Raw genomic sequence first — 25,834 nt, 5'->3', positions numbered from 1 at the left:
AGAAGATGTAAATTACGTTCAAACACATCCCACTTCGGTTCTGTTTAATGGTGAAAGGCTCAGTGCAGCTCCACTTAACAGTAAAATAATTCAACTCACAATATAAGAAATCAGGATATTGAGAAAAGATCACCAGCCCAGAAGACCGTTCCACAGACCATGTACAACCCACTCTCCAACCCATTTCATCTCCTGAAGAAAAGTTCTGCAAAGTTTCTCCCTGCTCCTCCCAAAGGTTAATCAACAAAAGTAGTGTCTATTTATACCGTTCATCCTCAGTTGGCTGCCTTCCTCGATATAACATTTGTGTCGTCCCAGCAGTAAGGAATCATCATGGCCCATTTAATCCTCTCTATCTGGACTGACCCGGGTTAGCTTCATTGCTAACCAGATATTCATTCACTGTGTTAACTGACACAGCATTAGCTGTTTTAGCTGTGAGTCTGTATCTCTTTACTACTGTAGGGAGAGGGGATAACCTCACTTCAACTCTTGTCCGTTTGCTCTTTAGTTACGTAACCTATTTGTATTCACATTATCCACTCCACTCAGTTTCAAAAAACATGGAATGTCTTTTCAATCTCTACTGTCAGTTTAGCTCAGCGTTAGCCTCTGAGTCAGAAGGTTGTGGGTTCAAGTCTCACTTCAGGGCTTGAGCACGTAACCTCAACCAACATCACCAAACAGACTATCTGGTCATTATCGCACTGCTGTTTGTGGGATCTTGCTGTGTGCAAATTGGCTGCCACATTTCCTACATTACAACAGTGACTATACTTCAAAAACTACTTCATTGGCTGTAATGCGATTTGGGACATAGTGAGGTGAAAGGTGCTATATGAATGTAAGTCAGTCTTTCTTTCACATAGTCTAGGCAGTACTGAGGGACTGCTGCATTGTCTTTCAGTTGAGACGTTAGATCGATGCCCCGTCTGCCTTTCAGAAGGCTGGAAAAGATTCCATGGGGCTTTTTGAAGAGGGCCAGGAAGCTCTCCCAATGTCCAGGCCAACATCTATCCTTCAACCAACACCATCCAAGCAGATTAATTCTTTGTGAGACCTTGCTGTGTACAAATTGGCTGCCAGCTTTGCCTATGTGACAGTAACTGCACTTCAAAAAGTAATTCATTGGTCACGAAGTGCTTAGTGATGTTTGGAGGAAGTGAAAAGTAGTATGTAAATGCAAGTTTGTTTTCTTTGTATTGAAAAATCACTTGATCGGCAAATCTTTCTTCATAAGTCACAGACCTAAGTAGCTCCTCCCTAAATCCTATCAAATGGATCCATTCCTTTTGAAAGTAGAATGTTCAAAATTCACGCTAAATGCAGCATCACCACCGATCTACACAACGTTAGAGTAACTTGCTTTGATATAGCCCTTGAATGCCCTTACCTTTAGCCTGGTTACCTGATTGGGGACGTTCAATAAATGGTCAATAATCACACTTCCAGCTGTGCTAAGAGATAATACAGATTTGGAAACTGCTATTTGGCAAGACTAGTGGGGCTGCAATAGGTTGACATACACTATTCTTTGAGGTGAAATGAGGTGAATCCTACCAGATGCAAGAGTCCTTTAATGAGATGGCCTTGGGCAGTCTTGACCAGGGTCAAAGTGAGATTAACCTAACAATCTTACAGAGAAACCATAAAAACAGCAGTGTGGGAAAGAGAAATTTGTCCACCCGCTTCTGATTAGTAAGTGATTAATCAGACTGAGCTCCCCCCCCCCAACTATTTACTACAAAATGCTGCAGTACAGAGGGATCTGGCTGTCCTCGTACATGAAACACAAAAAGTCAACATACAGGTGCAGCAGGTAATCCGGAAGGCAAACAGAATATTGGCCTTTATTTCCAGGGGGATGGAGTTTAAAAGCAGGGAAGTCATGCTACAACTGTACAGGGTGCTGGTGAAACCAAACCTGGAGTATTGTGTACAGTTCTGGTGCCCTTATTTAAGGAAGGACATACTTGCATTGGAGGCAGTTCAGAGAAGGTTCACTAGGTTGATTCTGGGTATGGAAGGGTTGTCTTATGAGGAAAGATTGAACAGGTTGGGTTTATACTCATTGGAGTTTAGAAGAATGAGAGGAGATCTTATTGAAACATACAAGATTCTGAGGGGACTCGATAGGGTAGATGCTGAGAGGATGTTACCCCTCATGGACGAATCTAAAACTAGGGGGCATAGTCTCAGAATAAGGTGTCGCCCGTTTAAGACAGAAATGAGGAGGAATTTCTTCTCCTAGAGGGTCGTGAATCTTTGGAATTCTTTACCCCAAAAAGCTGTGGAGACTGAGTCATTGAACACATTCAAGGCTGAGTTAAGACAAATTTTTGATCAGCAAGGGAATCAAAGGATATGGGGAAAGGGCGGGAAAGTGGAGCCGAGGTAAAAAAAAATCAGATCAGCCATGATCTCATTAAATGGCGGAGCAGGCTCGAGGGGCCGAATGGCCTACTCCTGCTCTTATCTCTTATGGTCTCAGTGACCTCTCCTCGAAAGTGTGCAGGTAAACTAGAAGAGATCAGCAGCGATGCCCTCTGCAGTCTAATAGCCAGCCGATTCTCGAGGCTCACGTATGGAGAATGGCAGAGGGTCGCTACTGCCTGTGAAACTGTACCTACAGCACAAGTCAAAGCGTTTGGGACAGAAGAGGAGAAAAACCCGAGAAACTTTATGCACATTAATGTGCACAGGGACAGCCCTGCAAGTTACCACTGTACAAAACTTTCAAAAAGGACCGTATCTTTGCAACTCAATCGTTGACCTCTAACTGCACTCTGAAGGAAAGGACAGAATGGGAGATATCTGTCAGAGACCTTCGAGGGGCCAACGCAGGCTGTCATTTTTAAACAGTTACCCATAGTTACACCAAGTCCTTGAGCTCAGTCTACCTGCAGTCAATTGTAAACAATTTTACAACACCAAGTTATAGTCCAGCAATTTTATTTTAAACTCACAAGCTTTCGGAGGCTTCCTCCTTCCTCAGGTGAACGATGTGGAAAATGATTTTCCACATCGTTCACCTGAGGAAGGAGCATACCTGCAGTCAGGCATCACATTCTGACTAACCTGAGCGCTTGGTAGCCATTGGCGTGACGTGCGTCCAGTGTCCAGTGTGTGGGTCATACCTCTCCACAGAGCTCAGGATATTAATCCCATCATAGCCACCTGGAACAAAATCAAGAGGATTGTAACACCCAGTGATAAGGTTGCAGTCTGCATACTGAGCTACTTGACTTCTTTGAAGTGACATCTTAAGTGGACTGTGGTAAGCCCCCATGGTGTGTTGTACCTTGATTTTCAAAAGACGTTTACTAAAGTTCCACATGAAAGGCTATTAATCGAACTCAAAGCTGTGGGGATTCAAGGTTAACCCTGGGAATGAACAAGGAAGTAGATGAAGAGATGAAGGGTAGGAAACATGTTAACAGTTTGAGAAGTTATATCAGGGTGATGGGGGGGGGGCGGAGGAGTGAGTGGGGGGCCTCAGGGCTCAGTGCTGGGACCACTAATGTTTCTAATTTACATAATTTACATTAAGGTGTAAAGCCTTGGCTTAGTGGTAGCACTCTCGCCTCTGAGTCAGAAGGTTGTGGGTTCAAGTCCTACTCCAGAGCCTTCAGCACATAATCCAGGCTAACACTCCAGTGCAGTGCTGAGGGAGTGCTGCAATGTTGGAGATGCGTCTTTCGAATGAGACGTTAAACCGAGGCCCCATCTGTCCTCTCAGGTTGACATAAAAGATCCCGTGGCACTATTTTGAAGAGCAGGGGAGTTCTCCCCGGTGTCCTGGCCAATATTTTCCCCTCAACCCACACCCGAAAACATATTAACTGATCATTATCTCATTACTGTTTGTGGGACCTTGTTGTGCGCAAATTGGCTGCCATGTTTCCTACATTACAACAGGGACTACATTTCAAAATTACTTCATTGGCTGTAAAGCGCTTTGGGACGTTCTGAAGTTGTGAAAGGCGCTATAGAAATTCAAGTCAGTCTTTCTTTAATTGGGATTCAAAAACTAATTTTCTGATGATACCAAACCAGGAAGGACAGTGGAATCAGAGAAGGCAGCTCAGAAATTAGAGAATGAGTTGGACAAGATTTGTAAATGGACAGAACAATGGCAGATGAAATTTAGTGTAAAGTGCTACATGTAGGAAGGAAAAATAGAATCACTCGGAGTGCTTAATGGGAGGAATAACCTTCCAGATAGAGTGGAGGGCAAAATCCTGGAATCATTTAAGCAACAATTGGATCCTGCAATGGGGGGGATGTTAGAATCTCCCTGGACGGATGAATTAGATGGGCCAAATAGCCTTCCTCATCCATAATGATCTGGTGATAATAAAACTACAACCGTAGGAGAAAAGCATGAGCTGGGGTTCCCACCCATGTCTCAGCAAGTTTATCCAGTGAGTAGGTGAGCCAGAAAGGACAGGCAGGTGCTGCGTTCAGTCCCCGGCCTGTGCTGGGTTCGCTGGTCTCAGCCTGTGCTGCGTTCAGTCCCCGGCCTGTGCTGGGTTCGCTGGTCTCAGCCTGTGCTGGGTTCAGTCCCCGGCCTGCGCTGGGTTCGCTGGTCTCAGCCTGTGCTGGGTTCAGTCCCCGGCCTGCGCTGGGTTTGCTGGTCTCAGCCTGTGCTGCGTTCAGTCCCCGGCCTGTGCTGGGTTCGCTGGTCTCAGCCTGCGCTGGGTTCAGTCCCCGGCCTGCGCTGGGTTCGCTGGTCTCAGCCTGCGCTGGGTTCAGTCCCCGGCCTGCGCTGGGTTCGCTGGTCTCAGCCTGTGCTGCGTTCAGTCCCCGGCCTGTGCTGGGTTCGCTGGTCTCAGCCTGCGCTGGGTTCAGTCCCCGGCCTGCGCTGGTCTCAGCCTGTGCTGGGTTCAGTCCCCGGCCTGTGCTGCGTTCAGTCCCCGGCCTGTGCTGGGTTCGCTGGTCTCAGCCTGTGCTGGGTTCAGTCCTCAGTCTGTGCTGGGTTTGCTGGTCTGTCAGGGCAGCTGCAGGATTGCAATAATTAGCCTCAGTGCCCCTGGTCCAACCAAAACAAATGAAGATAATAAATTCAACCAGGGTTCCCACAACCCCTGTGTATGGCAGTTGGGCGAGGGCATCAGTGGTTGAATAGCATGCCGACATTCAGCATCAAGGCTCACATACGGCTGATGTCACTTGGATAAACAATTTTGTTCCAATATCTTTAATAAGCAATGTACTCTGTGCAGAGAATAGACCTGATTAACGCAAACCCTTCAAGGGAAGTAGAGCGAAGAACATCCACCTACCAAGGCAGTAGATGACTCCATTGGCCACAACGAGGCCAGCCCCCTCCCGTGCAGTCTGCATGTCCCCCAGCATACTCCACTGATCAATATTTGGGTCGTACCGCTCCATACTGGTGTGTCGTCTGCTCCCATCAAATCCACCTGCCACGTAGATCATATCTGAAAACAGAAACACAACAGACAGACAGCAGGGTTAGCAACAGAGAGAGGATGCACTGACCCTCTGTACAGAGTAAAGATTAAAGATTCTACAACACTCATCAATCTCCCACAGTGTAACACACAGAGAGTCAAGACCAAGAGCAGTGTGCAGGTCAAGCAAGATTAGAGGCAGGGGGAATGAAGAGGGGAAGAGATGGGGAGTAAGGGGGGCCAGACAGAGCTGGGGAGGGGGGTGAGAGGGAGGAGTGCAAGACCGAGCCGGTGGGAGGCGAGACCGAGCCGGTGGGAGGCGAGACCGAGCCGGTGGGAGGCGAGACCGAGCCGGTGGGAGGCGAGACCGAGCCGGTGGGAGGCGAGACCGAGCCGGTGGGAGGCGAGACCGAGCCGGTGGGAGGAGAGACCGAGCGGGGACTGGAGGAGAGACCGAGCGGGGACTGGAGGAGAGACCGAGCGGGGACTGGAGGAGAGACCGAGCCGGTGGGAGGCGAGACCGAGCGGGGACTGGAGGAGATATCCAGTCCAGCAAACAAATACAACTCAGCTAAAACTATGTTCCACGTAATTTACTGGCCTTATGGTTAGCAACTATTTCCTTTGTAATCATAGAATGATACAGCATAGAAGGAGGCCATTCGGCCCATCATGCCTGTGCTGGCTCTTTGAAAGAGCTATCCAATCAGACCCCCTCCCCTCCTCTTTCCCCATAACCCTGCAAATTGTTCTGCTTCAAGTATTTATCCAATTCCCTTTTGAAAGTTATTATTGAATCTGCTTCCATCACCCTTTCAGGCCGTGCAATCCAGATCATTACAACTTGTTGCATAAAAAAATCTCATCACATAATGCAGAAATCATTTCCTATTTGGCATAGGATGAAACCTCTGCTTTTGACACGATATCCAATCCTTACTAGCTTAACATGCTCAATGCTGAACTCTGGTGGGCACACTGTGACAAGGACAGAAAGAAAAAAATACTGGAATTGAACAACAGATCGGTCAGCCTCTGAAAAACAGGTCAATGTTTCATATGTGACCTTTCATTGGTTTCTGCTTCCATTTGCTTTGACAAACTGTTCTTGCACATATTTACAGATTCAGAAACTGTGACAAATATTTCCTGAAAGACAAGCATGACCAAAATCCTGGTGTTATCAAATTTTGTTCTATACACTAAGAAGAATGAAGTATCATCCAGAAGTACTTTTAATGGAGAAACCACCATTAAAGGCTGAGGAAGAATTCAGTACTTCTTACTAATATAGTGCAAATGTTAACAATGGGTTCTAAAACAGGACCCACTACTGGTTCAATAATAACCTTCAACACCCATTATCATTTACATAATTGATAACAATAACATATGTGAAATGCTCTGCTGAGGTTCAGGCAATGGGGATTAATACATGTATTAACAGTGTGCAGATGTTGCTGCGTTACAGGAGTTTATCAATAGAACCATAGGCTTCAGAAAGCACGCTGAATGAAATCAGGGTCCTCTGATTCAGACCAATGGAAGACTGGTCGTTGCTGCAATTGAATTCTGCCAGTATTACCAATACAGTCCTCGGGGTTCTGTATTCACTCCTTGTAGATGATTCAAGTTCATTAATTATGCTTGCCCGCTATTCTCCATTTTAACCTTTTATTTCAAAGTGAGGTATCAAATTTCTACATGGTGCACAAATGGTTGTGACAATCTTATTGAAGTGACAGGGGAAGAATACCAGGGGCCTGGTTAGAGTTAAGGTTTGCGGTTTCTCCAACAATTACTTAATGCTGATAGCCAAAGGACTGTTCCTATAAATATTGTAAACGATTTTACAACACCAAGTTATAGTCCAGCAATTTTATTTTAAATTCACAAGCTTTCGGAGGCTTCCTCCTTCGTCAGGTGAACGATGTGAAACATCGTTCCTATATCATTCGCTCCACATCATTCCTATAAATAGCCAGTCTCCCATGAATCGAAACTTTCACCCTTTATCCGTGCTGCAAGATAGCTTGTCACAGAGACCAGCAATCATGGCATAATGTAACAGAGAGCAAGTGGGATGCCCAGTGCAATCTCCTGTCTACACCATAAGGCAATGAACTCTGCAATATCAGACCGTAACTTTCAGGCTAAAACAAATCAGATTTAGTTACAAGGAAGATAATTACACAGAAGCAGAAATACACAGCAATCTGACAGTACAAAAATTTCAAAAACAACAAGGACAAAATCAGTCCACAAGTCAAATAGGTTAAAATATCTTCTCTCTTACACAGTCTGATAGTCTGCAAGTCGTTTGGTGGAAACATCTACTTTCGTAGACTTCCCGATGTGATGTTTTTAATGTCCAAATGTCAATTCCAGAAACTGAAATTGAGATGAAAACTGAGCTGAAGATGAAAAATCTACCTTATATCTTTTGGTCCAAAAAACTGTGAATATCAATCAAATGCAAAAATACAATTGTAAGGACTTGCACAACACCAGGTTATAGTCCAACAGTTTTATTTTAAATCACAAGCTTTCCACCCCAGTCCATCACTGGCAATTCCACATCAAAAATACAATTGTGCATCCTCACACCTCCCCAAGGCCTCCCAATATCTATTAATGCTTTGACCGCATATAATGGGATTAGTACTTCGGCCAAAGCTTCTGCATCCTGGCTAATTTGCAGATCTAAAAAACTTGCCTGCCTGCTCACAGACAGCTGAACTCCAGTCTCTTCTAATATCTTAAAGAAAGATAGCTTGTCTCTCATTGAAAGTGTGAATGGATGGGGGAAGTTTTGTGTATTGACCATTTTGCTGACACAGACTCAAAGGAACTCTTTTGAAAATACAACTAACTGCCACCAATTTTTAATTCATATTCACATAGTCTATCTAAAGTCATAAAAATAAATAATCATATCTCTGCAGTCTAGAGAAGACAGTCGTGGGGGAGGACCGCATCTTGTCCACCTGGTATCCTACCTTTCCCAGCCCAGCTGCATTTTGAGTGGTCCTGATGCATTTTTATCACTGCTACCTATTCTTATCATTAAGGTATGATGAGACCTTAAAACTTTGTCAATAGCACCCTTCTTGTCTTCTTGCACCACACCTTTTAAAACAATCTTCTTTCACTGCTAGATGTGAAGGATCTGTGTCAATTGTCTCAGGATCCCTTATATTTGGTCTCTGCTACACGTTGATAATTCCGTCCTGTCGTTTGCTGTCCAATGCTCTCCTGCTCCCTGTAATGTAATGTGCTGGGCACCTGCTTTAAGATGCATCATATTCCATTCATTGCTTCTCCAGGAGTGACCTTGACCCAACTGAATTGGCTATCGTTAGGTTGGAAAACAAGGTTGATGTTAGTCTCATGCATAGGAACACAGGAACAGGAGTAGGCCATTTAGCTCTCGAGCCTGTTCCGCCATTCAATGAGACAGAATCGTAGAAAGGTTACAGCACGGAAGGTGGCCATTCGGCCCATCAAGTCCATACCGGCTGTATGCAAGAGCAATCCAGCTAGTCCCACTCCCCCGCCCTATCCCCGTAGCCCTGCACATTTTTTTTCCTTTCAAGTACTTATCCAGTTCCCTTTTGAGGGCCATGATTGAATCTGCCTCCACCAGCCCCTTGGGCAGTTCATTCCAGATCCTAATCACTCGCTGTGTAAAAAAGTTTTTCCTCATGTCACCTTTGGTTCTTTTGCCAATCACCTTAAATCTACGTCCTCTGATTCTTGACCCTTCCGCCAATGGGAACAGTTTCTCCCTATCTACTCTGTCTAGACATTTCATGATTTTGAATACCTCTATCAAATCTCCTCTCAATCTTCTCTGTTCCAAGGAGAACAACCCCAGCTTCTCCAGTCTATCCACATAACTAAAGCCTGGAATCATTCTAGTAAATCTCTTCTGCACCCTCTCTAAGGCCTTCACGTCTTTCCTAAAGTGCGGTGCCAGAACTGGACACAATATTCCAGTTGTGGTCGAACCAGTGTTTTATAAAGGTTCATCATGACTTCCTTGCTTTTGTACTCTATGCCTCTATTTATAAAGCCCAGGATCCCGTATGCTTTTTTAACTGCTTTCTCAACCTGCCCTGCTACCTTCAACGATTTGTGCACATATACCCCCAGATCTCTCTGTTCCTGTACCCCTTTTGGAATCGTACCCTCTAGTTTATATTGTCTCGCCTCGTTCTTCCTACCGAAATGTATCACCTCGCATTTTTCTGCGTTAAATTTCATCTGTCACGTGTCCGCGCATACCACCAGCCTGTCTATATCCTCGTGAAGTCTATCACTATCCTCCTCACTGTTTACTACCCTTCCAAGTTTTGTTTCATCTGCAAATTTTGAAATTGTGCCCTGTACACCCAAGTTCACGTCATTAATATATATCAAGAATAGCAGTGGTCCCAGCACCAACCCCTGGGGAACACCACTGTACATCTCCCTCCAGTCCAAAAAACAACCGTTCACCACTACTCTCTGTTTCCCGTCACTTAACCAATTCTGTATCCATGTCCACCCCCATATCTACGGATGTTTGGAAGATTATGGCCAGTACCTCTGCAATTTCCACCCTTACTTCCCTCAGCAACCTAGGATACAGCTAGCCTTTCTAGTACCTCTTCTTTATCAATTTTTAGCCCATCCAGTATCTCAACTATATCTTCCTTTACTGAGACTCTGGCAGCATCTCCTTCCTTGGTAAAGACAGATGCAAAGTACTCATTTAGTACCTCGGCCATCCCCTCTGCCTCCATGAGTAGATCTCCTTTATGGTTCCAATCGGCCCCACCCCTCCTCTTGCTACCTGTTTACATGCCTGTGGAAGACTTCTGGCTGATCTGTGACCTAACGCCATATATCTGCCTTAGCCCCATATCTCTTAATACTTTTGGTTAACAAAATCTATCAACCTCAGATTTAAAATTAACAATTGAGCTAGAATCAACTGCCGTTTGCAGGAGAGAGTTCCAAACTTCTACCACCCTTTGCTTGCAGAAGTGTTTCCTAACTTCATTCCTGAAAGTCCTGGCTCTAATTTTTAGGCTATGTCCCCTAGTCCTAGACTCCCCAACCAGCGGAAATAGTTTCTCTCTATCCACCGTATCAGTTCCCCTTAATATCTTGAAAACTTCGATCAAATCACCCCTTAATCTTCTAAATTCCAGGGAATTCAACCATAGTTTGTGTAATCTCTCCTTGTAATTTAACCCTTGGAATCCAGGTATCATTCTAGTAAATCTACACTGCACTCCCTCCAAGGCCAATATATCCTTCCTAAGGTGCGGTGCCCAGAACTAAACACAGTACTCCAGGTGTGGTCTAACCAGACTTTTGTATAGCTGTAGCATAACTTCTACCCCCTTACATTCTAGTCATCTAGATATAAAGATTATTTTCTGTACCTTTCCATAACATTTTAATGATATATGTACATGGACCTCTACTGTTTTGAGCTATTCACCATTTAGAAAGTACTCTGATCGATCCTTTTTAGATCCAAAGTTGATGACCTCACACTTGCCTACATTGAAAGTTTTGCCCATTCACTTAATCTAGTAATATCTCTGTAATTTTATGCTTCCATCTACACTGCTTATAATGCTGTCTATCTTTGTGTCATCGGCAAACTTGGATATGTGGCTCACTATCCCGTCTTCTAAGTTGTTAATAAAAAGTGAATAGTTGAGGCCCCAACACAGATCCCTGTGGGACACCACTAGTCACACATCCTGCCAATTTGAGTACCTGTCCATTATCCCTACTCTCTGTCTCCTGCCGCTCAGCCAATTTCCTAATCAGGTCAATAATTTTTCTCAATTCCATGAGCTTCAACTTTAGCTAACAGTCTCTTATTGAATGCCTTCTGAAAGTCCATATAAACAACATCCATAGACACTCCCTTGTCCACTACTTTAGTCACCTTTTCAAAGAATTCAATCAGGTTCATCAGGCATGACCTACCCTTTACAAATCCAAGCTGGCTCTCTCTCATCAGCTGAAAATTTTCAAGGTGCTCAGTCACTCTATCCTTAATTATAGACTCTAGTCATGCAGGAGATCAGCTGCTGATTTTTAGATATTCTGATAAGCTATATGGAGAGGCAGAATCCACACTTGGATCTGGACTCTCTGCACTGCTTTATGATCTATGTGACACACCCATTCAGACAAAAAGCTACTCTTAGTCTCTGACAAACAGGAAGCATCCTTGTCTTTATCATGTTATTTGCTTCTTTCTTTTTTTCTATGGCGTGCATGGAATTAAAACCAAGTTCAAGTACAGAAATATCTAGTCTGGCTGATGTACATCACAGGAAGTGTCTGTTAGTATATCGGGGAGGGTCTTATATACAAAAGTCTGAAGCTCCCATTGTTCTTAGATGAATGAACATCTCATGGTTTGTCCAAAGTGTTTGAAACTGATTAATTTGAACCCAGGAAGGGACCAGGCCATTCAATTCAAAATTATCTTGTGTGTTTTTAAAGTATTTTATGTTTGAACAGGAGCTCTATTTAAGTTTGAGAGATGCAGTTTTACTTTCTTTTGTTCCGGTCAATCTTCAAAAGGATCTAGAAAGTATTTCTTAGGGAGTCCGAGGCCAGCTTTCAGCGAGCGCGCGAGAGCCCCCCACATAAGCTTATGATCAGAGAATCATTTGTTAGGTCCAGTTTTACATTGACTTTGGCGCAGGACACGCAACCTTTGTTATTTTCTACATTATGAGGAGAAATAGTTAAGTCGGTATATTACTGTCAATTCACTGTTTGTGTTTGCAACTGTTTACTTATCTGTTTATTGTTAATAAATCTGTCTGGCAGTTCATAACCTAAGCCCCAGTCTGATGAGAGTGTTTATTGCACCATTGCCAAATCTAGAACCCCTGGATGACAAGGAGCATACAGGGTAAGATACAGCAAAAAAGGGAAGCTTATGTCAGATACCGAGAGCTCAATACTGCAGAAAGCCTAGAGCAGTATAAAAAGTGCAAGGGTGAAATTAAAAAGGACATTAGGAAAGCAAAGAGAGGGCATAAAAAAATACTGGCAAGTAAAATCAAGGAAAACATAAATACATAAAGAGCAAGAGAATAACTAAGGGAAAAGTAGGGCCTATTAGAAACCAAAAAGGTAACCTATGTGTGGAGGCGGAAGAGGTGGGTACGGTTCGTAATGAATACTTTGAGTTTGTCTTCACAAAAAAAGGGGGGTGATGCAGAGATTATAGTTCAGGAGGAGTAGTGTGAAATACTGGATGGGATAAACATAGTGAGAGAGGAAGTATTATGGGGTTTAGCATCTTTGAAAGTAGATAAATCGCCAAGCCCAGATGAAATGTATCCCAGGCTGTTAAGAGAAGCAAGGGAGGAAATAGCGGAGGCTCTGACCATCATTTTCCAATCCTCCCTGGCTACAGGCGTGGTGCCGGAGGATTGGAGAACTGCTAACGTTGTACTGTTGTTTAAAAAGGGAGAAAAGGATAGACCTAGTAATTACAGGCCAGTCAGTCTAACCTCGGTGGTGGGCAAATTATTGGAATCGATTCTGAGAGACAGCATAAATCGTCATTTAGAAAAGCATGGGTTAATCAAGGACAGTCAGCATGGATTTGTTAAGGTCATGTCTGACTAACTTGATTGAATTTTTTGAGGAGGTAACAAGGAGGGTCGATGAGGGTAACGTGTTTGATGTAGTGTACATGGATTTTAGCAAGGCTTTTGAAAAGGTCCCACATGGCAGACTGGTCAAAAAAGTAAAAGCCCATGGGATCCAACGGAAAGTGGCAAGTTGGATCCAAAATTGGCTCAGTGGCAGGAAGCAAAGGGTAATGGTCGATGGGTGTTTTTGCGACTAGAAGGTTGTTTCCAAGGCTCAGTACAAGGTCCCTTACTTTTTGTGGTATATATTAACGATTTGGACTTGACTGTAGGGGGCATGATCAAGAAGTTTGCAGATGATACAAAAACTGGCTGTGTAGTTGATCATGAGGAGGAAAGCTGTAGACTGCAGGAAGATATCAATGGACTGGTCAGGTGGGCAGAAAAGTGGCAAATGGAATTCAATCCAGAGAAGTGTGAGATAATGCATTTGGGGAGGGCAAACAAGGCGAGGGAGTACACAATAAATGGGAGGATACTGAGAGGTGTAGAGGAACAGAGGGACCTAGGGGTGCATGTCCACAGATCCCTGAAGGTAGCACGATAGGTGGGTAAAGTGGTTAAGGCTGCATACGGGATACTTTCCTTTATTCTATGCCTCGGCTAATAAAAGAGCAGGGAGGTTATGCAAGAACTGTATAAAACACTGGTTAGGCCACAGCTTGAGTACTGTGTACAGTTCTGGTCACCACATTGCAAGAAAGATGTGATTGCACTAGAGAGGGTACAGAGGAGATTTACAAGGATGTTGCCAGGGCTGGAAAATTTTAGCTATGAGGAAAGATTGGATAGGCTGGGGTTGTTTTCTTTGGAACAAACGAGGCTGAGGGGAGATTTAATTGAGGTGTATAAAATTATGACTGGACTAGATAGAGTGGATAGGGAGGACCAATTTCCCTTAGCAGAGGGGTCAGTGACGAGGGGGCATAGATTTTAAGTAATTGGTAGAAGGATTAGAGGGGAGCTGAGGAGAAATGTTTTCACCGAGGGTGGTGGGGGTCTGGAACTCACTGCCTGAAAGGGCAGTAGAGGCAGAAACCCTCAACTCATTTAAAAAGTACTTGGATGAGCACCTGAAATGCTGTAACCTACAGGGCTACGGGCCAAGTGCTGGAAAGTGGGATTAAGCTGGATAGCTCTTTTTCAGCCGGCACAGACACGATGGGCCGAACGGCCTCCTTCTGTGCCGTAACTTTCAATGATTCTATGATTTACCAAAGTCAAGAAAATCCTGCAAGGGCACTTGATTAATCCAGTCAGAGACTACAGTGATAAGATCCCTGCTCGATTCCTGGGCTCGCTACAATTACCTAGATGTTGTGCAGGTAGAGGCACCGTCCATTTTACTGGTAACAAGAGCTCACTTACGGGAGTAACCTTTGACAATAAGGACAAGGAAAGAATCTGAGGTAACAGCCCTTTAACAGCCTCTTCTTTTTCTCTTAGTTGTACTAAGATGGCCTGGTGCTCGAAACCGTTGCCCATGCCGCTCCAGTATAGCGGATGACATGAGAATACAGTATAGTACAGGAAGCAGTCAGTACAGATGGACTTCCCATCCACGTTAGCACTCGGTGCTAGCAGGTCATCAGCCCCCCAGAACCTCAAAGGCATGATTTATTTTCCATTTCTCACTCTATTTTATCGAATCTCATTTATCCCATTGGTTTCACCATCCGGAGCAGAGCCAAATTTCTACCTAGCTCAGGTGGGGTTTATCCCATCATAGACCTTTAACCTTCCAGCTAATCCTTGTCACCAACCCTTCCCCCCCAAATTGTGCGCACAGTTATTGTGGACCCTTCGATCCCAGTCACCTCGCACGCAAGTGCTGTAGGCCTTTTAATTGAGGCTGAAGTTTGCGAATCATTGCCAATTGTAACACGTTTCCACGGCAACAACGAAGCAGCCCCCTCACCTCCGAGTGTCGTGGCTCCAGCCAGGCCTCGGCGCACGTTCATCGGGGCCACGGAGTACCAGACGCCATCTTCATCAGACGTGTAGTCAAGGCATTCTACCGAGCTGAGTCGGGAGCGCCCGTCATATCCTCCGATCACGTAAATCCGATCGTTCAGTGACACCGTGGCCACGTACCTGCGTTTCCGTGTGATGCTCTGTGGGAAAAGGAGTGGGTGAGGTAAAGCAGGAAGAGAAATCACTGGAAACTGACAGTAAGTAGGTCGGTCAGTATTTGTGGAAAGAACGGACGGTCAGACATTTCCGGCTAGAACCCATCTTCAGAACACAATCTCCACAGATGCTGGCTGACCAGCTAGTTTTTTTTCCAGCATTTTTCATGTTTGTTTCAGATTTCCAGCATCTCCAGGTTTTTTCTTGCTCTTTAGATGTAAAGATTTTGTGTGGTCAGAAAATGTGACCGATTTGAATTTCAGCTACTCAAAAAGTCAGCGACCAGGGGAGGGGATTGCAAACCACAAAGCACAGACTATGGCTTGAATGGGGAAGGATATTTTTTCTGTTTGTACTGTTGGCTGAGAACAAGACAGCAATATAGACAGTCGTGAACTAAGGGGTATAAAAATTCACTGGCTTACACTTTTTTTGTACACATCAAGGGGAGGAATTTTAGGGGTGGAGAATGGAACTCTTCCCATTTCAGTCACCCGGTATCAGCGTCAAGCACACCTAAGTCAGATATGGCACAGCCAGATACAGAGTAAAGCTATCATCTACTCTGCCCCAACCTCAGAACAGCACTCCCATTGGCACCAGTAAGACATTTTTTCCCCATTGCCCACATCAGCACCTCTCTGAGGGAGATTGTCCATTGCCCACATCAGCACCTCTCTGAGGGAGATTGCCCATTGCCCACATCAGCACCTCTCTGAGGGAGATTGCCAAGTAGCACCAATTTAGGCACATGCCCACTTGGAACTGGATTGAGACTCATTCCACACAGGACCCTTACACGCCAGCAGACTGAGGAGACTTTCATACCACCAATCTGAGCTGAATTTGAACCGAAATTCCAGATGTTAAAGTCCAGCATCGTGACATAAAGAAAGAACTTGCATCTATATCATGCCTTTCGCAACCTCATGATGTCCCAAAGCGCTTTACAGCCAATGAAGTACTTTTGAAGTGTAGTCACTGTTGTAATGTAGGAAATGCAGCAGCAAGGTCCCACAAACAGCAATGAAATAAATGACTAGGTGATCTGTTTTAGTGATGTTGATAGTGAGGGATAAATACTGGCCGGGACACAGGGGAGAACTCCCCTGCTTTTCTTTGAATAGTGCCATGGGATCTTTTATATCCAGCCGAGGGGGCAGATGGGGCTTCAGTTTAACGTCTCAACTGAAAGACGGCACCTCCGACAGTGCAGTTCTCTCTCTCAGTACTGCCCTGAAGCGTCTGCCTAGATTTTGTGCTCAAGTCTCTGGAGTAGGAATTGAACCTACAACCTTCTGACTCAGAGGAGACAGTACTCCCAACTGAGCCACGGCTAACACTTAAGGGAAACAAGCCCTCCTGCCATCTTGTGCTGACATTTTTTTTATACGTGATTAATTTTTGGGATGTGGGCGTCGTTGGCATGGCCAGCATTTATTGCTCAGCCCCAGTTGCCCTGAGAGTGCGGTGATGGGCCGCCTTCTTGCGCGGTTTGATACAACTGAGTGGCTTGGCCAAGCCACTTCAGAGGGCAGTTACGAGTCAACCACGTTTACTGGAGTCATGATATAGGCCAGGCTGGGTAAGGACAGCAGGTTTCCTTCTCTAAAGGACATTAATGAACCAGTTGGATTTTTACGACAATCAACAGCACAGTTATTAAAATGTATTATTTTGGGATTACTCCTGTAAAGTTTTCATGATGAGCTCATAACAGCATTGGACGAGGATCAGCAGTAGATGTGTTTACCCTATAGCCTTCCCAACACATTCCTGGTGATGTAAACCGAATCCTTGTCATACAAGGGAAAATAGTTCACAGCTGATTCTGGGATGGAAGCAGCCATAGGTTGATAAGACTACTCACAGGCAGGAAACTCCACTCCTGAGACTTGGGATTGTACTTCTCCACGATGTCGATAGGGGACTGCTGGCTTCCAAACCCTCCTATCACTAACAACACTTCATTGGCTCCTACAGGAATAAGTTAGGCTACAGTCAGAATCTGCAAAGTCAGCACTTACCTCACCACCATGAATAGAAAAAAGACTTGCATTCCTATAGCACCTTTCATGACCTCAGGACATCCCAAAGCGCCAATGAAATACTTATGAAATGTAATCACTGTTAAAATGTAGGAAACCATTTCAAAATGATCATAAACATTTTTTTTGGGGGGGGGGGAAATGAGGAGATTCGAAAACACAAGGACAGAGCTAGTAAGACAGAAGATGCCTGCTCCCATCTCTTCCTGAAGGATAGATGATCTTCTCTGCAGAACTATACTATATATACGGAACTCACCATGTTTAGCAGCAAAATCGGATTGATATTTTTATTTTAGTAACATCTATATTTTGTTACAAAAAGCATTTGCTTCCCCTCTCTCATGGGACCAAACTATAAATCCCTAATGTCAAATTGTTAAAAAAAACTGATCTCCTGTGGCATTGTTCATGATTAGTCTGGACTCTGAAGTGAGGTCTTGTGGTCTTTAGCTGTGTTAGGATGGAGCTGTCATTAACTTGGCCTGGCTCTAAGACCGTTGCTCAGGTGGGGAAGTGTCCTAAATAGACACAGCCTGAGGCCAATTGGCTAATTGCTGAGGGAAGTTTCTACAGATTGGCAATTGGTTGTAGTAAATCGCTAGCATCTGCACTTTAGGGATAGGCCAGGTTACTAAGGTCAAAAAACCCAGCAGGAAATAGCTGGCTTTCTTTCTCTTTTCATACTTTAAGCGTGAAGGACATGCACTACATGCAGGATTTTTTTTTCTTTTATAGCAATGGGATGTTGCATTAACAGTGTGACATGGAAAGTGTGACAATAGGAAGTGCACGGAATGGGAAGAGTTGACAGATTAAGAGACAGGTGTGGGGAAGGGAAGAGTGGTTGTCAGAAAGCATCTTGTTCAGATGAGGGGAAAATGAATTTAAAGGCTCCTGTACAGCTCCAAGTTCTTTTATGCACTTCACATAGTCAACAATCACAACGGCAGCGAGCTATTTATTTATCTATCAAAATGCAAAAAAATGCAAAACCCTGAGTACATTTAAGGCACCGCACTTCATAATGTATTAAAACCATTTACAGGTGGCTTGTTTTAAAATAAGATGCCTTGAACTTTGCTACATTTAAGGCACCAAAATGTAAAAACTGAGCACAATAAACTTCATAAATGTATCAAATCATTTACACAATTGTTGCTTTAAAAATATGTTGAACTCTGGCTGTACAGAGAAAACAGGCTCGGGGCAGCTGTAGAAGAAAGAAAGACAGCGCCATCTGGAGCAAGAGTGCTGAAGGACAAGTATCGGAAAGAAGGCACGACAGTGCAGCCCATTAAAAGTAACGTAAGTTCACATCACTTTTAGGCATTACCAAGTGTCACAATGTAGGACATAAATCACAACACAGGAAGTAATAAAGTTCAGCAAAGGATATCCAACAGCAACAACAACTTGCATTTATATAGCGCCTTTAACGTAGTAAAACGTCCCAAGGTGCTTCACAGGAGCGTTATCAGACTAAATTTGACACCAAGCCACATAAGGAAATATTAGGAGAGATGACCAAAAGCTTGGTCAAAGAGGTAGGTTTTAAGGAGCGTCTTAAAGGAGGAGAGAGAGGGAGAGAGGTTTAAGGAGGGAATTCCAGAGCTTAGGGCCTAGGCAGCTGGAGGCACGGTCACCAATGGTGGTGCGATTAAAATCGGGGATGGGCAAGAGGCAAGAATTGGAGGAGCGCAGAGATCTCGGAGGGTTGTAGGGCTGGAGGAGGTTACAGAGGTAGGGAGTGGCGAGGCCATGGAGGGATTTGAAAACAAGGCTGAGAATTTTAGAATCGAGGCGTTCCTAGACCAGGAGCCAATGTAGGTCAACGAGCACAGGGGTGATGGGAGAACGGGAGTGGTGCGAGTCAGGATACGGGCAGCAGAGTTTTAGTTGAGCTCAATTTTATGGAGGGTGGAAGATAGGAGGCCAGGCAGGATGGCATTAGAATAGTCGAATCTATAGGTAACAAAGACATGGATGAGGCTTTCAGCAGCAGATGAGCTGAGGCAGGGGCGGAGACGGGTGATGTTACTGAGGTGGAAGTAGGCAGTCTTGGTGATGGAGCAGATATGTGGTTGGATGCTTATCTCAAGGTCAAATAGGTTGCGAACGGTCTGGTTCAGCCTCAGACAGTGACCAGGAGTCGGTGGCTAGGGAACAGAGTTTGCGGCGGGGATCAAAGACGATGGCTTCGGTCTTCCCAATATTTAGTTGGAGGAAATTTTTACTCATCCAGGTCGGACAAGCAGTGCGACAAATGAGACAGTGGAGGGGTCAAGAGAGGTGGTGGTGAGGTAGAGCTGGGTGTCGTCAGCATGCATGTGGAATCTGACGTGTTTTCGGATAATGTAGCCAAGGGGCAGCATGTAGGTGAGAAATAGGAGGGGGCCAAGGATAGATCCTTGGGGGACTCCAGAGATAATGGTGCGGGAGCAGGAAGAGAAGCCATTGCAGGCGATTCTCTGGCTATGACTGGATAGATAATAATGGAACCAGGCGAGTGTAGTCCCACCCAGATGGACAACGGAGGAGAGGCATTGGGGGAGGATGTGTGGTTAACCGTGTCAAAGGCTGCAGACAGGTGGAGAAGGATGAGGAGGGATAGCTTACCACGGTCACAGTCACATAGGATGTCATTTGTGACTTTGATAAGGGCCGTTTCAGTACTGTGGCAGGGGTGGAAACCTGATTGGAGGGATTCAAACATGGAGTTGCGGGAACGATGGGCATGGATTTGGGAGGCAACAACACGTTCAAGGACTTTGGAGAGGGAAGGGAGGACAGGGTGCACACAGTCATAAGAAATTTAATATATGAGGAAATTGCCCATAATATTGCTCATGATCAGTTGATGAAGACAGAGAGACAGAGAGACAGACAGATCTCCTGTGGCTAGGGTCTTGAACACTGAGAGAGGGGTACTGGGTGTGTCAGAACTAGGGGAAGGATGGGAGGATCTCAGATGGGTGGCTCAGTGAACAGTGGTAACACTGAGGGAAGGGGGACACTGTGGTCTTGGAGTGGTGGTGAGGGTACGAGTTCCTGGGGCATGCATGTACCAGCAGGGAAAATCCCAGGGTCTGATAGTAATGGGGAAGGAATCCTGGGCTATGGCAGTAGCAGAGGGCAGGGAGAGGTGGGAGGCAGGGTCTTGGAATACTAAGGAGCAAGCAGTCCCTGGGGGCAGGAGAGGGGATCTGTACATCAGCTAATCAGGTGCGAGAAATTTGGTTATACACCAGAATATTGGGGTGCGATACAAATACAACATGCAAATCAGAATATGGGTGCAGCTGTTCTATTTTTAAATTATTACAAGCAAATCTTCCTGTGGTATTGCGAAGAGGGGCGAGATGTTGGAATTTTGGAATACCAATGAGATCCTGCAGGTTGCCAGCATGGGGAGGGGTTTGTAACACCAAGCACACATCTCATACAGTATATAACATGTACTATTCGTTTGTTCATGTTCAGTAAAATAAATTTGCTCAAAACTTAAAACAAGGCCTGAAGTTGAAATACTCTATTGCTTATCAAAAATGGGGGAAGAGATTCTTTGTAGACATTGGATAATTAAAAGAAATTAACAAGAAGATTATTCTGTTATCGTGGGTTTGCATTACTGAAAGCTTACCTAATCATCAAGGCTAACGAAGGCAATAGGAATAGGGAGCTGGTACTCACCTAAGTGAGTGATCTAAAGTTTGGAATCTAGAGCAAGAAAGGTAGAAGGCCCAAAGTGTAACAGTGAGAAAAGTAAAATTCTAAGCTTCAATACTATGATGTAGAACGAGAGAGATCCATGGAACCAACAGAACATTTATAATTCAAAGAACTGTTGGGAGAATTGGAATCCAAGTGTAATATCAGTCTAAATGCGTACATTATATAGAACTAACAACAGGAGAAGACATCAAAGTGTGTCTGAAGCGTATTCTGTCAAATCAATATCCTCACACTGAGCCCATTAGTAAAGATCCAATAGCAGCATTCACCTGGAGTAATCTAGCCTTGTGAGGAGGGAGTTTAGATTCGGCATTCCTCCCAATATTTGTCTCGCATGTGGAAACTGGAAAAGGCAACTTCCATACGGGAGCCTGCGCTCCCCATGATCTGAAACTAATCAGCTAGGGGTCATTTTCACACTCGCCTGCTGAAAGCACCCCTCAGAAATTTAGGTGCTCCTTGCGCACAATTTCCTGACTGTTAATTTAAAATGACTTGACATGGGTTGTAATATCTGGGAAATAGCATTCTGCAGAGCAAACAATCCCCCTGCTCATTGTAAACTTGCTATTGCATAGTATGTTTCATCCCACTACATCTCATTCAGTGAAAGCAGAATACAGACTCTGTATGACAGACAGCTGATTACATTTACAAGCTGTAAACACAAAGACAAGTGGATTATCACGTTTAATAATAAGGAACATCCCACATCAACAACTATTTATATGAAGAACGTCCAAAGGACCTCATACATAGGCGTATGGAAAATGAACACAGAGCCAAGGGAGTGACCGAAATCTTGAAGAGATGGGTTTCAAAGGTACTTTGGAGGGGTTTAGGGAGAGAATTCCAGAGAGTAGGAACCAAGGGCTGAAGAATGTGCTGCCAAGTGGTGGTGGTAGGGGGGAGATACAACAGGTCAGAGTTGGAGAAACAGATTGTTGAGAGGCAAAGGGGATTTAGAACTGGAGGAGGTTGTGGAGGGGCAAGGTCGTGGAAGGATTTAAAGATGAAGATGAGGAATTTTAAAATCTGAGACGCTGGGAGACAGGGAACCAATGTAGGTCAGCAAGGACAGAGATAAAGGGCAAGTGGGACAGGATACATGCAGGAGAGTTTTGGACAAGCTGGAGTTTATGGAGAGAGGAGGATAGGAGGAAGAAAGCAAGGAGGAAGAAAGCAAGGAGCATTGGAATAGTTGAATTTGGAGGTGATAAAGGCATGTAGAAGGGTTTCAGTAGTCGAAGAGCTCTGGTGGGGGATGGGGTGGAGGTGGACAATGTTGCTAAGGTTAAAGTATACAGTCTTTACAATGGACAAAACATGGGGTCTGAAGCTCAGCACAGGGTTAAACAGGATGCTGAGGTCATGAACAGTCCTGATTTAGACAAAGAAAGTGGCCAGGTGGGGATTGTAATCAGTGGAAGGGAGCAGAGTTTGTGACAGGGGCCAAAATTAATGGTTTCAGTCTTCCCAATGTTGAACTGAAGGTTGTCATCCAAGACTGGGCAGTATGGAGCCAGTCGAGAAAGGTAGTGCGTGAGAGCTGGACGTCATCTGCATAAATGTGGAAGCTGACCTCTTGTCTGCAGATGATGTTACCAAGGGACAACATGTAGGTGATGAAGAGCAAGGGGCCAAGACAGATCCTTGGGGGATGCTGGAGGTGACCATGCAGGGGTGGAAAGAGAAGCTGGAGATGCTTTGGCTACATTCAGTTGGTAGGAGTGAAATCAAGTGAGGCCAGTACTAATGGAACTGGACAATGGAGAAGAAGTGTTGGAAGAGGATGACAATGTTGGATGCCAATGGAATGGTTGAGGAATGATAATGCACCACGGTCAGTCACAGAGAATATCATTCAATACTGTGTGAAGGGTGGAAGCTGACTGGAAGGATTCAAATGGAGTTACAGGAGAGATGAGCACAGAGCTGGGAGGCGATGATGCGTTACATTGAGTTACATCACAGAAACAGGCCATCCGGCCCAACATGTCTATGCTGGCATTTATGTTCCACACGAGCCCCTTTCCACCCCTCTTCATCTAATCCTATCCACATATCCTTCTCTTCCTTTCTCCCTCATGTGCTTATCTAGCTTCCCTTTAAATGCATCCATGCTATTTGCCTCAACTACTCCTTGTGGTAGCGCATTCCACATTCTTACCACTCTTTGGGTAAAGAAGTTTCTCCTGAATTCCCTATTGGGATTTATTAGTGACTATCTTATGTTCATGACCTCTAGTTTTGGACACTCCCACAAGTGGAGACATTTTCTCTACATCTATCCTATCAAACCCTTTCATTATCTTAAAGACCTCTATCAGGTCACCCCTCAGCCTTCTCTTTTCTAGAGAAAAGAGACCTAGCCTGTTCAGCCTTTCCTGATAGATATAATCTCAGTTCTAGTGTCATCCTTGTGAATCTTTTTTGCACCCTCTCCCATGCCTCGATATCCTTTCTATAATATAGAGACCAGAACTGTGTACGGTACTCCAAGTGTGGTCTAACCAAGGTTTTATACAAGTTTAACACAACTTCTCTGCTTTTCGATTATGGCCCTCTAGAAGTGAACCCCTGTAATTGGTTTGCTTTTTGTTTTAAAATGGCCTTATTAACCTGCGTCGCTACTTTTAGCGATTTGTGATTCTGTACCCCTAGAGCCCTTTGCTCCTCTACCCCATTTCAGACTTATTATTCAAGCAGTATGTGGCCTCCTTATTCTTACTACCAAAATGCACCACCTCACACTTATCTATATTGAAATTCATTTGCCATTTACATGCCCACTCTGCAAGTTTATTAATGTCTTACTACATTTTGTCACATTCGTCCCTACATCCCCCAAATTTTGAAATTGTACTTCCAATTCCTGAGTCTAAATCATTAATGTAAATTGTGAACAACAGTGGTTCCAGCACCTTTTGCCAGTCTGAGTAGTTACCTTTAAATCCTCCTCTCTGTTTTCTGTTTTGTAGCCAGCTTGCTATCAATTCTGCTACTTGTCCCCTGACTCCACATGCTCTGACCTTAGTCATGAGTCTACTATGTGGTACTTTATCAAAGGCCTTTTGAAATTCCAAATATATTAAACTTACTGCATTACCCTTGTCTACCCTTTCTGTTACTTCTTCAAAGAATTCAATAAGGTTGGTCAAGCATGACCTTCCCTTTTGAAATCCGTGCTCACTACTTTATTATATTTTCAGTTTCTAGATGTTTATCTATTACATCTTTGAGTAAGGATTCCATTATCTTTCCTACCACCGACATTAAGTTAACTGGTCTAAAGTTCCATGGACTTGTTCTATCTCATTTTTTAAATACTGGAATCACATTAGCTGTCCACCAGTCCTCTGGCACTATTCCCTTTCCTATTGAATTTTTATGTATATGTAACAGTGCCTCTGCTATCTCTTCCCTAACTTCTTTTAATATATGCGCATGCAATCCATCCAGATGAAGGGTTTTATCCTCTCTAAGTTTGATTAGTTTATCAAATATCTCCCACCTTTCTATCTTAAATGTCTTTATATAGTTTTTGATCTCTTCTTCGAATCATACCCACCTTGTTATTCTCCCTGGCAAATACTGAGGCAAAGTAACTATTTAATGTTTCTGCCATTTCGCTGTCATCACCTGTGAGTTTATCTTGTGCATCCCTTAGTGGCCCTATCGCTATCCTGATTTTTCTTTTGTTATTTATGTGTTTGTAGAATACTTTACTATTTCTTTGATAATCTAATTTTATAGTTTCTCCTTGCTTTCCCAATTGTTTTTTTGACCACTTTCCTCTTCGTATTCCCTTTTGTCACTCTCTCCTTTGTTGTCTATGTAATTAGTGTAAGTTTTTTTTTTAAATTTCAATTTTACCCTTATCTCATCCATGGTGTTCAAGGACCTTTGAGAGGAAAGGAAGATTAGAGATAGGATAGATGAGGAAGGAAGTGTTGAGGGTGGATCTTTTGAGGAGGGGGTGATAACAACAGGTGTTGAAGGAGAGGGGAATAGTGTGATCTCCATTTTCAGTCTGATGTTTTCAAATTGCTCTGGACTAAGTGAAAATACATAAGTGAGAAATCACAGACAACAAATTCTATTTTTGTCACAGAGCAGACCATAAAGAGTAAACAGTACCTCTAATTTATTTATGATTTAGTAGAACAGATAGCACCAGGAGAGTTCCCAGTGCTGAGGGGCTCTTTCAGTTCTGTTCCAGTGAATGTCTCCGCAAAACACTCGAAACAGGGACACACTTCCTACAGGCAATCCAAGCTCATTTTCTATATCAATATCCTTTAACACTACAAAATATCTGTCTCAACGCTTCCACCGAGTAGACGATACCATCCCTCAAAATATTTTCACGGCTGTGAAGTTGTTGTTTTTGTATCTTCACACTTTTCCCGTGGACAAGAGAGAGAAGTGGTGGAAAGATTGGCAGGCTGATGGACAGTCTGACAAGCCGCGAGGAGAACGCTCCTTCCATTGGAACATAGGAGTAAGCCATTTAGCCCCTCGAGCCTGTTCCGCCATTCAATGAGATCATGGCTGATCTGCAACCTAATTCCATATACTCGCCTTAGGAGCATAGGAACAGGAGTAGGCCATTCAGCCCCTCGTGCCTGCTCCGCCATTTGATAAGATCATGGCTGATCTGTGATCTAAGTCCATATACCTGCTGTTGGCCCATATCCCTTAATGCCTTTGGTTGGCAAAAAGCTATCCAGCTCAGATTTAAATTTAGCAATTGAGCTAGCATCAATTGCCGTTTGCAGAAGAGAGTTCCAAACTTCTACCACCCTTTGTGTGT

General features: G+C 44.2%; 1 protein-coding gene across 2 annotated transcripts in view; it reads right to left on the bottom strand.

Moving 5' to 3' along the window:
• klhl12 (kelch-like family member 12) overlaps positions 1-25,834 on the bottom strand; it is a 62,984-nt gene that overhangs the window by 5,422 nt on the left and 31,728 nt on the right. For both annotated transcript variants that reach the window (XM_068007242.1, XM_068007243.1), the window contains exons 8-11: positions 17,106-17,212; positions 15,024-15,219; positions 5,286-5,444; positions 3,079-3,177 (exon numbers count right to left, since the gene is read on the bottom strand). In XM_068007242.1, coding sequence (XP_067863343.1) covers positions 3,079-3,177; positions 5,286-5,444; positions 15,024-15,219; positions 17,106-17,212 — 561 coding nt within the window. The remainder of the gene's footprint in view (positions 1-3,078; positions 3,178-5,285; positions 5,445-15,023; positions 15,220-17,105; positions 17,213-25,834) is intronic.

This window comes from Heptranchias perlo, chromosome 27 (genome assembly GCF_035084215.1).
Source record: "Heptranchias perlo isolate sHepPer1 chromosome 27, sHepPer1.hap1, whole genome shotgun sequence".
NCBI classification, from domain to species: domain Eukaryota; kingdom Metazoa; phylum Chordata; class Chondrichthyes; order Hexanchiformes; family Hexanchidae; genus Heptranchias; species Heptranchias perlo.
Note: the sequence above shows the minus strand (reverse complement) of the source record. Positions and strands in the feature narration are given on the sequence as shown.